Raw genomic sequence first — 13,188 nt, forward strand, 5'->3', positions numbered from 1 at the left:
ACCTACTTTTCTTCTTATTCATTTATAAGTTCTCATGTTCCAGACTTCACGCCCGGCTGCTTTAGTCTTGAGTTCATTTTCAGCCATCTAAACTTCACGGTGTCGGCCCAGCTACCGACACAACATTTATTGGCGACGAGCAAAAGAGTTTGTATTAATTCGTTTACAAAATTGGCATCGATTTAAAGTGTTCTGATTGCTTACATTTAATTGTGTCATGGCTTCGCCACATTCTCCAGATGTACTGTCCGAATTTTATCGCTTGCAGAATCAGCAGACGCAGGCGTTACTGGATGCCCTTGGACAGCTCGTCCAGGGTCAACGTACCATTCAAACCGATGCGGCCGCCGCCGCTTCTTCGCTACCGCTGCCACTAAACGCTGTTGCACCTCCCTTTCGACCATACGTGGCAGCCGATGAGACCTGGCAAGAGTGGTCTCGCCAGTTCAACTTTCACCTCGCTGCCTACAGAATTCAAGGTAATGAGCGGCAGCCGTTTTTGCTTTCTTGTGTCGGTGTGTCCACATACCGTGTGATAGTGAAATTGTTTCCCCGACGCGACGTAGCAACTCTGTCCTACGAGGAAATTGTGTCTGCATTAGATGCCTATTTCAAAGAAACAGTTAATGTGGTTGCAAAACGGTATACGTTCTTTCGTACAAGACGTACGGCCGGTCAAACTAATAGGGAGTGGGTAGCAACATTGCAAGGACTTACTAGGGACTGTGCCTTTGAATGTGACTGTGGTCTTTCTTATTCAGATACAATGGTGCGTGATGCAATTGCACAGAACGTTTCTGATGTTCGTATACGGGAGCAAATTTTGAAACTAGTTAATCCCTCCCTTCAACAAGTGATAGACATATTGGATAGACAGGACACACTTGACTGTGCTCAGGAATCTTTTGAAACTTCGCCAGCCGTGTGTAACATTAACCGGCCCGCTGGACGCGCTGCGCGGCCCGGTAACCGGGCCTTGCGCACGTCGACACAGCGACCGCCGCGTGCTAAGCCAGGTGTGCCGCGCCAGCCCACAAATGCAGTGAAATCATGCCCGCGGTGTGCTACTAGACATTCGCGTGAACATTGCCCGTCACGCCAAGCTATTTGCTTTTTCTGCAATAAGAAAGGACATGTTCAAAGTGTTTGCCAGAAAAAGCTCAGATCAGACAATCACAATCATTCCAGGCCCTTTGCTTCGCGCCGGAATCGAACCAAGGACACTCAGGCTCGTGGACCTTCGCCTCTGGACATTCATGTCGTTAATTCCACTTCGTCCAGTGACACTTTCTCTAACAGTGACTGTGTTCGTCCCACAAAAACTGTGCGTCGACGTCGCCGGAAATCACGTCAATTAGCAAGTGATTCTGTACCAGTGTCTGTTCCAATTGCACAAAACAGTCGCTCTTGTCGTCAGCAGGACAATAAACTTTTTGTGGACTTAGACTTTGAAGGCAAAGTGATACCATTCCAGCTCGATACCGGAGCTGCAGTTTCATTGCTCAATCACGACACGTACAAACAACTGGGCAAACCTCCGTTGCGTTCCGCAAATGTTAAGCTAACTACATATTCCGGACAGAACATTCCTGTGTTAGGACAGTGCAGTCTTCTTGCAACATACAAGGGACAAACAAAACTTGTGTCATTTTACGTTCTTCGTTCTTCTTCTGCAGTGAATTTGTTTGGTCTAGATTTGTTTAAGTTGTTTAACATGTCTATTGTAAATCAGGTCCTATCAGTGAATCAGACTGTGCCTACAGACAGTGTTTCTCGGCTGTGTGACGAATTTGCAGACGTTTTTGCACCGGGCTTAGGTTGCGCTAAAAACTATGAAGCGCATTTAGAACTGAAGGTAAACGCGCAACCGAAATTTTTCAGGGCGCGCAATGTTCCCCACGCATTGCGTGATGAGGTCGCAAGAACGTTACACGATCTCGAATCACAGGGTGTAATTGAACGTGTGCAAGCTTCTCTCTGGGGCTCACCCTTAGTAATTTTGCCAAAACCTTCCAGAAAATTGAGACTTTGCGTGGACTTCAAGGCCACAGTGAATCCACAGCTAGTGACTGCTACTTTTCCTTTGCCCCGCCCGGAAGATCTTTTTGCTAAACTGTGCCCGGGAAAATATTTTTCAAAGTTGGACCTCGCCGATGCGTACTTGCAAATACCGGTGGACGACGAATCCCAGCGCGTATTGGTGGTTAACACGCATCTTGGATTGTACCGCTTCAAAAGACTGCCATTCGGGTGTGCCTCCGCCCCTGCCTTGTTTCAGCAATATTTACAAACTATTTGTGCGTCGGTCCCTACTGCAGCAAACTATCTGGACGATATAGTGATCTCCGGACAGACAGAAGAAGATCATCTTGCGAACTTACGAACATTATTTCAGGTCTTGCGGCAAAATGGTCTTCGCTTGCGGAAGGACAAATGTGTGTTTTTTTGCTCGTGACTTACCATACCTGGGACATGTCATTAATGCCCAAGGCATACATCTGAGTCCAGAGCACCTCCGTGCCATACAAGAATTGCCTTCCCCTCAAAATGTGAAACAGCTACAGAGTGTGTTGGGTAAAATTAATTATTATCATCGCTTTCTGCGCAATGCCTCTTCTATTTCAGCTCCGCTTCATCGCTTACGCCGTAAAGGTGTTCCGTTCGTCTGGACGACGGAATGTGAACGCGCCTTTCGCCAGTTGAAATCGGCGTTGCTTTCTAATACTTGCCTTACGCCATTCGATCCCCAGAAACCCCTTTTGTTGATGGTAGATGCATCGGATTTCGGGATCGGTGCTGTGCTTGCGCACAAAGTTGGCTCCCATGATCGCCCTATTGCCTTTGCGTCCAAATTGCTGTCGTCTGCGCAAAGAAATTATTCACAGATAGAGAAAGAAGCTTTGGCTCTCGTGTTTGGTGTTACTAAGTTCCATGATTTCTTGTATGGTCGTCACTTTACCATCATCACAGACCACAAACCTTTGACATCGCTTTTTCATCCGACCAAGCCTGTACCTCCACGTACAGCGCAGAAATTCATTCGCTGGTCTATTTTCCTCTCGCAGTACCGCTACGATATCTTGTATCGGTCCACTGCTAAGCACGGAAACGCCGATGCGTTGTCCCGTTTGCCTGTTGCTGAGGATAAAGCATTCGATTCTTCCGAACTTGCTTGCATGTTCATTGATTCGGAAACCGATGAAGTGGTCGAATCGTTTCCGATCGATTTTCGTCGTGTAGCTACAGCCACAGCTGCTGACCCTGTCCTTGCTACTGTTTTACGTTTTGTTGCTACGCAATGGCCTTTGTCAAAGTCTCGGATCGAGGATCCGTTGGTTCGCAGATTTTTGTTCACAAGGAGAGACTTTTTGTTCGACGTGGTGTTTTGTTGTTGCGTTCTGATAATGATCAGTCCCGAGTCGTGGTCCCACGTTCGTTACAGTCCTCTGTTTTACGGCTTCTTCACCAAGGACATTGGGGTATAGTGCGAACGAAACAACTTGCTCGTCAGCACTGTACTTGGTTCGGAATCGATGCTGCGATTACGCATATGTGTTCTTCGTGCCCGGCGTGTGCCGAACAACAGTCCGCACCGCCGCGGAAAGTCTTTGCGTGGCCAAAAGCCACTTCCCCTTGGCAACGCTTGCACATTGATTTTGCTGGTCCATTCTGGAATGCTCGATGGTTAGTTCTGGTCGACGCCTTCAGTAATTTTCCTTTTGTTGTCCGGATGTCTTCCACGACGTCCTCCGTCACCATCCAAGCGTTGTCTGCTATCTTTTGCATTGAAGGTCTTCCGCAGACTATTGTTTCCGACAATGGCCCACAATTCATGTCCGCAGAATTTCAGTCATTCTGCCAGGCCAATGGTATTCAACATCTGACATCCGCGCCGTTTTCGCCTCAGTCCAACGGTGCCGCTGAACGATTGGTCCGGACTTTCAAGTCACAGATGTTGAAATTGAAAGAGTCGCATTCTCGGGAGGACGCATTGTTGCTCTTTTTGTCTTCGTATCGCTCTCAGCCCCGAGATGGTCGCTCGCCGGCTGAGTTGCTCCACGGTCGTCCTCATCGCACCTTGATGTCTTTGCTGTATCCGCCGCATCAGGTTCCTGTGCAGCGGCAGACTCCTGCTTTTGCTCCAGGCGACGTTGTATTTTATCGCAACTATCGAGGTTCACGGCGTTGGCTCGCAGGGCGCATTCCTCGCTGCCTCGGCCGCGCGATGTATTTGGTTTTGGGGGCCTCTGGTGAGGTGCGTCGGCATCTCAATCAGCTGCGCCTCTGTCGTCGTTCGGGTTCTGCCGCTCCCCGTCTGCTTTCAGCGACGGTGCCGTCCGGTCAGCGCCCTGGGGACCCATCTACTGGCTCGCCTCATCCCCAGGTGTTACCGACGATGCCTTCCATTTTGCCCCATGGCGACGCGCTGCCGCCGCCGCAGCAGCAGCAGCCGCCGCCGCCGCCGCTTGTTCTCCCGCCGGCGCAGCCCGCATTCGACGCTTCGCTGCAGCCGCCAAGCGCCTCCCAGGGTCACGCGCCGCCGATCGCTTCCCGTGACCAGCTGTCCTCCGCCATGGAACTTCCGCCCGCTCCGGACCACATGACGTCATCGCGCGTCGGCTACCCCGACGCAATGGAGGTTGATCCTTCGGTCACTCCTGTCTCTTTACGGGCGCATACACCGCATGTTGACGTGCACCCTGGACTAGTTTTTCAGGCGTTTCCTAGCTCCCCTCGGACCGAATGGCCGGGTGCGGGTGGCACAGCCTCGCCTGTTGTTAGGCTCCCCACCTCATCGCATACGTCAACATGTGGTCCTCCCCACGGCGGGCGGAAGCCTTATCACACGACCGTTCGTCGATTTGCGGGGGAGGAATGTGGTGTCACCGCCAGACACCACACTTGCTAGGTGGTAGCTTAAATCGGCCGCGGTCCATTTAGTACAAGTCGGACCCGCGTGTCGCCACTGTGTAATCGCAGACCTAGTGCCACCACCAAGGCAGGTCTCGTGATACGAGAGAGCACTCGCCCCAGTTGTACGAGAACCTAGCTACCGCCCAGTTGTACGAGAACCAAGCTACCGCCCAGTTGTACGAGAACCTAGCTACCGCCCAGTTGTACGAGAACCTAGCTACCGCCCAGTTGTACGAAGCCTTTCTCTCTCATTAGCCGAGAGACAGAATAGCCATCAGCTAAGTTAATGGCTACGAACTAGCAAGGCGCCATTTGTATCAGTGCCTATAGCTTACGAGTATTCAAGAGAGATGTATTCCCAGGACTAATAAAAAGATAAGTAATAAGCATCTACCTACTTTTCTTCTTATTCATTTATAAGTTCTCATGTTCCAGACTTCACGCCCGGCTGCTTTAGTCTTGAGTTCATTTTCAGCCATCTAAACTTCACGGTGTCGCCCAGCTACCGACACAACACAAGTCTTTCCATGTGAGCTCTTATTTTATTATGATGATTGTTTCTCCCTATGTAGCTCAGCATCAACAAAATATGTTTCCTTTCGGAGAGAAAGTTGGTCATTGAAATTTCACGAGAAGATTCTGCCACAAAGAAAAATGCCATTATTTTAATGTTGTCCACCCTAAATCCTGTATCGCATTCATGACACTCTCTCCCCTATTTTGGACTAATACAAAACGTGCTGCTCTTTTTTGAACTTTCTCGACGTATTCTGTTACTCCTAAATATCTTGTAACCAGAAAAGGGAAATGTATCTGACAGCAAGAAAGAGTAGTGACCCAGAAACTATCAAAAATTATAAAAACTACTGTGTTATATTAAGAAAAGTTATTAAAAAATCCAGGAGTATGTGTATCATGTCTGAAATCAGCAACTCTGATAATAAAATTAAAACAATTTGGAATATTATTAAAAGAGAAACAGGTCAACCAAGAGCAGAGGAAGACAGTATTACCATCAAATTGAATGAAAACTTTACGAACAAAAAGTCAGAAGTTGAAAATATTTTTAATAATCATTTTCTAAATGTTGTGGATATAGTAGGATCCAGGTGTTCATTAGAAGATGCTAGGCTGTTAATGGAAGAGGCCATACCTATGCAATTTGATACAATTGAAATCTCACCCACTTCTCCCTCTGAAATTAGGAAAATAATAAACTTGCTTAAAAGCAAAAACTCACATGGAATTGATGGCATTTCCAGCAAAATACTAAAAGCTTGTTCTCAACAGATAAAGTAAGATTCTCAGCCACCTGTGTAATAGCTCTCTGGAACAGGGCATTTTCCCTGATAGACTGAAATATGCTATTGTTATACCTTTGCATAAAAAGGGGGATAGATCTGATGTCAACAATTACCGTCCAATCTCCCTTCTAACAGCTTTATCCAAAATTTTTGAGAAAGTAATGTATTCAAGAGTAGCTTCACATATCTGTAAAAATGAAATACTAACAAAATCTCAGTTTGATTTCCAGAAAGGTTTTTCAACAGAAAATGCCATATATGCTTTCACCAGTCAAATTTTGAATGATCTGAATAACCGAACACCACCCATTGGGATTTTTTGTGATCTCTCAAAGGCTTTTGATTGTGTAAATCATGAAATTCTGCTAGACAAGCTCAAGTATTGTGGCATGAGTGGGACAGTGCACAAATGGTTTAATTCGTACCTAACTGGAAGAGTGCAGAAAGTTGAAATAAGTAGTTCTCGTAACATGCAAAGATCAGCACATTCCTCAAACTGGGGAACTATCAAGCATGGGGTTCCACAAGGGTCAGTCTTGGGTCCTTTGTTGTTCTTATTATATATTAATGACTTGCCATTCTATATTCATGAAGAGGCAAAGTTAGTTCTCTTTGCTGATGATACAAGTATAGTAATCACACCTGACAAACAAGAATTAACTGATGAAATTGTCAATACTATCTTTCAGAAAATTACTAAGTGGTTCCTTGTAAACGGACTCTCACTGAATTTTGATAAGACACAGTACATACAGTTCCGTACAGGGAATGGTATGATGCCATTAATAAATATAGACCTTAATCAGAAGCATATAGCTAAGGTAGAATATTCCAAATTTTTAGGTGTGTCCATTGATGAGAGATTAAATTGGATGAAACACATTGATGATCTGCTGAAACGTTTGAGTTCAGCTACTTATGCAATAAGGGTCATTGCAAATTTTGGTGATAAACACCTTAGTAAATTAGCTTACTATGCCTATTTTCACTCATTGCTTTCATATGGCATCATATTTTGGGGGAATTCATCACTGAGGAATAAAGTATTTATTGCACAAAAGCGTGTAATCAGAATAATAGCTGGAGTCCACCCAAGATCATCCTGCAGACATTTATTTAAGGATCTAGGGATATTCACAGTAGCTTCTCAGTATATATACTCTCTTATGAAATTTGTTATTAACAACCAAACCCAATTCAAAAGTAATAGCAGTGTGCATAACTACAATACTAGGAGAAAGGATGATCTTCACTATTCAAGGTTAAATCTAACTTTGGCACAGAAAGGGGTGAATTATACTGGCACTAAAGTCTTTGGTCACTTACCAAACAGTATCAAAAGTCTGACAGATAACCAACAAGTATTTAAGAAGAAATTAAAAGAATTTCTGAATGACAACTCCTTCTACTCCATAGAGGAATTTTTAGATATAAATTAAGAAAAAAAAAAAAAAATAAAAAAATAAAAAAATAAAATAAAAAAAAAATAAAAATAAAAAAGAAAAACAAAAAACACAAAAAAATAAAGTTGTTATATTAACTTAAGTGTGTTGTTAAATTAACCTAATTATGTCATGTATTAGAAAATTCGACTCGTTCCACATCATTACGAAATATCGTATTCATGATCCATGGAACTAGTATTAATCTAATCTATCTGGTAATGATCCCACACCATGCAGCAGTTCTCCAAAAGAAAGTGGACAAGTATAGTGTAGGCAGTCTCTTTAGTAGTTCTGTATATCTTCTAAGTGTTCTGCCAATAAAACCTAGTCTTTGGTTCACCTTACTCACAACATTTTCTGTGCATGTGTTCTTTCCAATTTGTTTTTATTTGTAATTCCTAGGTATTTAGTTGAATTTACGGCCTTTAGATCTGATTGATTTATTGTGTTACCAAAGTTTAATGGATTCCTTTCAACACTCATGTGAATAACCTCACACATTTCACTATTTATGGTCAGTTGCCAATTTTTGCATCACACAGATATCTTTTCTAAATTGTTTTGCAATTTTTTTGATCATCTGATGACTTTACTAGATGACAAATAACAGCATCATCAGCACACACCCTATTATGGCTGCTCTTCCATCATTTATATAGATACGGAACAATTCCTTGTGGAATGAGGAATCACCTCTATGATCAGTTATTACAAACTGATACCTCTCTGACAGGAAATCACAAATTGAGTCACATAACTGACACATTATTCCACAACCAAGCAATTTCATTACAAGCTGCCTGTGTGGTACAGTGTCAAACGCCTTCTGGAAATCTAGAAATACAGAATCAATTTGAAATCCCTTGTCAATAGCACCCAACACTTTGTGTGAGTAAAGAACTAGTTGTGTTTCACAAGGACGATGTTTTCTAAACACGTTGACTGTATGTCAATAGATTGTTCTCTTCAAAGTAATTTATTATGTTTGAACACAATATTTGTTCCAAAATCCTGCTGTATATTGACGTTTATGACACGGGCCTGTAATTTAGCAGATTACTCCTACTATCTTTCTTGAGTAATGGTGTGACCTGTGCAACTTTTCAGTCTTTGGGTACGTATTTTTCATCTAGTGAGCAGTCATATATGATTGTTACGTATGGAGCTATTGTATCAGCATATTCTGAGAGAAACATAATCGGTATACAGCCTGGTCTGGAAGACTTGCTTTTATTAAGTGATTTAAGTTGCTTCACTACTCCGAGGATATCTATTTCTAAGTTACTCATGGTGGCAGCTGTTCTTGATTCAAATTCTGGAATAGTTATTTCATCTTCTTTGGTGAAGGAATTTCAGAAGTCCGTGTTTAATAATTGCTTTAGCAGCACTATCATATATAGTATTTTCTTTGCTATCGTGCAGAGAATGCATTGATTGTGTCTTGCCACTAGCAAAATTTACATACAACCAGGATCTCTTTGGATTTTCTGCCAGGTTTCGAGACAAGGTTTTGTTGTGGAAACTATTATAAGTCCATGCAAAATTTCGAGCTTCTGGAAAAGGTCGCCAGTTTTGGAGATTTTGTGTTTGTTTGAACTTGGGATGCCTTTTTTGTTGTTTCTGCAAAAGTGTTCTGACCCATTTTGTGTATCAAGGGGAATCAGATCCAATGTTTGTTAATTTATTTGGTATAAATCTTGCAATTGCTGTCGATACTATTTTTTTGAATTCAAGCAACATCTGGTGTACACTTACATTTGCTCCCCCGTGAAATCTTTTGCAACCTGTTATGCCCCGAGGCAACCTCCCACTCGATAATGGGTGAAGGGGTAGCCTCAATGCGACCAGTAACTGAGCTGGCCACTAGTGTGGACCGATCGGCAGACTCGTGGGTTGTGCTGGATGTCCATTGGATAACCCAGACTGGTCTACAACAGTAATAAATGCACATATGCTGCAGCTACTAGCTGTGCAACCGAAGCCGACACAGCCTGAAGATGAGAGCAAAGCGTCACCAACTCAGTTCACATCTATACACAACAGTCACAGTTTCTATCCATACCTAAGATGGTGGAAAACTACAATCCACAGACAAACAACAGGCTGACAACACCAACACAGCAGAGCAGTGAAGTGACGAAGATAATAAGTAGTAGTAGGAGGAGGAGGAGGAGAGGGAGGGGGGGGAGGAGGAGGAGGAGGAGGAGGAGATGATCAAACTGCTTGCCTATAAAAGAAAGAAATGATAATTACTGTGATAAAAACACCTGAAACTTATATGATGTGCCCATAACAAAAGATATTTTTGTGTCCTACCTGATATTAATAAATTCAGCAACAGAAAATCCAGGATGGAATGTAACAATATTATGAAAAGGATAGTTGCTTCTCACCATAGAGGAGAGATGCTGAGTTGCACATAGGAAAAACAAAAAGACTGTCAGGAAATTAGCTTTCGGCCAACAAGGCCTTTGTTGGAGATATAAAGCATGCACTCACTCACTCCTCTCTCTCTCTCATTCATGCAAATGCAACTCACATACAGGCCGCAGTCTCTGAGTGTGGCCTAAGCAGCCAGAGACTGCCATCGTGTGTGTGTGAGTTGTGTTTGCGCACATGCATGTGTGTGTGCATGTGCAAGTGCATTCGCATGTTCTATCTCGAAGGCCTTGTTGGCTGATAGATCATTTTGTGACAGTCTTTCTGTTGTGCCGATCCGTGACTAACATCTCTGCTATATGATGAGTAGCAACTATTCTTTTCATAATATTGTTCATGTGAATATGTCCGTGTTCTGTTGAAAGACAGTACATTTAATACTCATAAATTATTTTTAGGAAAAAAGTACACCATTAATCAATTGTGCCAAAAAAACCTGAGGCATTCCACAATGTATGCAAGTTGGATAAGCTCCAGAAGAAAAGTCAACTTCTCAGTAGGCTGATCTTCCCGACGAGGTGTTGAGATGAACACGAACATAATGTCACCAAAATCGGTCAACATATTTATACACTGGTGGCTTATAGAGAAAAATTGTGACAGCCAACAACATGCTAGATGTCATTTCAAAAGAGCTTCTTCATTTCCATATTTATGTGGTGGCTACACACACTGCAGATTCTTGGGAATGGGCTGATGATACAACACTGCTACAAGCACACACTGTTGTAACCGCGACTGTTCCGGTCGCAGGGTTGCCGAGAATAAAGCACAGTGGGACCAAATGGGAGGGGCCCGTGAACAAACAAACGAAAGGGAAAGGATGGACACAGACAACAACGGATGACCGAGCAGTACCTGACGAACAACAACACAAAGGAAGCAATGGGGTCACAAGCGACAACCTCACGAATCCACAACGTCCACTCGTACACGGAAACAAAGTAAAGTAAACACGCTGTCTGTAGGTGAGATGTCGATAGACTCACACAAATATCAGACTGCCTTGCTGAGCAAGAGGCAGGCGCTTAAATACAGAATAGGGTACATCGCTATTGGCTGCTGGGACCACGTGATCCACCATGGCACCCTCACATTATACACGGGCCAGGAATGCGTGCAGCCACAACTTATGGCGTGACGGCTGCGAGGTCCATGCCATCTGGCATGGCTTTGAAACCCGCAGCACTCGGTACCTGATCCCTCCATTCTGAAACCTACGTGTAGGGGCAGAAATGCCCCAGACGGTGCTGAGGTGATTGGCAGATGGGAGAAGACCCATGCTCATCAACCACCATTAGTGGGCGAGGAAGGGACATCTGAGGTGTCCATGACAGCCGATCCAGAGGCCAGGGCGGCAGAGGGAGCCGCCGATCCACCTGGGGGCGGGGAGGGCTGGTGGCAGGTCCATGGGGAGGTAGCAACGGGGGGCAGTGGCGGCGACTCAAGGACCAGGTCTGTACCTGACGGAGGTAGCGGAGGAGGGGGCGGCAGCAGGATTCGCACGGGGGCACGCGAGTGGAGCTGGTTATGATGGCGGTGCTCCAACCCTTTCAACGTCTGCACCGACGTCACATGCCGCCCATGGGGCACAATGACCATGGCAGGCGTCCAACCCACCTTGCTCCCGTACATGTGGGTCCACATGACCACACTGTGGGAGTAATGCTAAGAGGGCCGGGAGTAGAGGCAGGAGAGGGATGGCATCAGCAAATGGAGCAGGGTCCAAGGCTGTCACCCGTGGAGGAGCTCCACTGGACTACATCCGTCAATTGGCGTGGTGCGATAGGTGCTCAAAAACAGGGTGAGGGCCAATGTGATTGGGGATGTGTCGACCGCTTTTGTCAACTGTTGTTTAAATGTGCGGACAAGCCTCTCTGCTGCGCCATTGGAGGAAGGGTGGAAATGCGAGCTGCGGATATGTTTGATACTGTTGGCCTGACAGAAGTCATGGAAGGAGGATGCCACGAATTGGGGGCCATTATCGTAGACCAATGTGTGAGGCAGGCCCTCTATGGCAAGAACCTCTGATAGGGCCGTGAGTGTGGCCTCCTTGGTGGTGGACGTCATGTGAAAGACATATGGGTGTTTGGGATAGGCATCACCGATAAGTAACCACATGGACCCTAAAAATGGGCCCGCAAAATTGAGATGGATGAGATCCCAGGGCCGGCGAGACACAGGTCAGGGTGGGAATGACTGGCGGGGGCTTGCCTGGTGATTCGCGCACACAGTGCACCCGCGGATCAGGCGGTCAATATCGCCATCGATGCTGGGCCAATACACGTGTTGGTGAGCCAAAACTTTCGTGAGGGACATACCCCAGTGCCTGTGGTGTAAAAAACTGAGCACTTGATGCCGGAAATCCGGAGGGATGACCACCTGATGGGCAACCGACTCCAGGGCCAATAGACGGACATCACCGACCACGGAGAACCTGTGGGGCAGGTGGCACCAGGGGCTGAAATCGGTCCGCATCTGGTGAGTGATATAGGAGGGCCACCTGTGGACCACATAGCGGAGAACCTGCCAGAAGATAGGGTCTCAGTATGTAGCCATGGCAATGTGAGCAGCCATAAGAGGCAGACCATCGAGCGCATCCCGACAGGCGGAATCAATGTGAAAGCAGAGGACCTCCTGTTGGTCAAAACACACGTTAGCATGTCAGCTGGTGGGCTTATACCGGATGGTGTGAGTGTGATTTCATAAAAATAATGTCCAGAACTCTGGAAGGTGAGAGTGAGGTCCGAAAAGCACAACTAAGTGTTTATGGTCCATCAGGAGGGTGAACTTAGCCCCAAAGAGATAGGTGTGAAATTTTTGGGTATCGAAAACAATTGCCGGGGCCTCCTATTCAATCTGGGAGTAGTACCGTTCTGCTGGGGTCAATGTCTTAGATGCATAAGCTGTTATGAGCCATCGGCATTCCGATTCGTGAGGACGGCCCCAATGCTGTATGCTGATGCATCAGCCACCACAACCAAGGGGTGGTCTGGAGAGAATGGAGTAAGGCAAGGGGTAGACATCAGCACCACCCTTAAATGGAGAAAAGTCTGGTCACAGGCAGGAATCCAAGCAAAACACAC

The 13,188-nt window shown here is 45.5% G+C and overlaps 1 protein-coding gene across 1 annotated transcript in view; it reads left to right on the plus strand.

Moving 5' to 3' along the window:
• The window catches only part of LOC126416588 (uncharacterized), a 32,854-nt gene extending 21,218 nt beyond the window's left edge, over positions 1 to 11,636 (plus strand). Inside the window, exon 2 of the mRNA XM_050084341.1 lies at positions 11,289 to 11,636. Coding sequence (XP_049940298.1) covers positions 11,289 to 11,636 — 348 coding nt within the window. The remainder of the gene's footprint in view (positions 1 to 11,288) is intronic.
• The last annotated feature ends 1,552 nt before the right edge of the window (positions 11,637 to 13,188 follow it).

The sequence above is a fragment of the Schistocerca serialis genome, chromosome 8 (genome assembly GCF_023864345.2).
Source record: "Schistocerca serialis cubense isolate TAMUIC-IGC-003099 chromosome 8, iqSchSeri2.2, whole genome shotgun sequence".
Classification (NCBI taxonomy): domain Eukaryota; kingdom Metazoa; phylum Arthropoda; class Insecta; order Orthoptera; family Acrididae; genus Schistocerca; species Schistocerca serialis.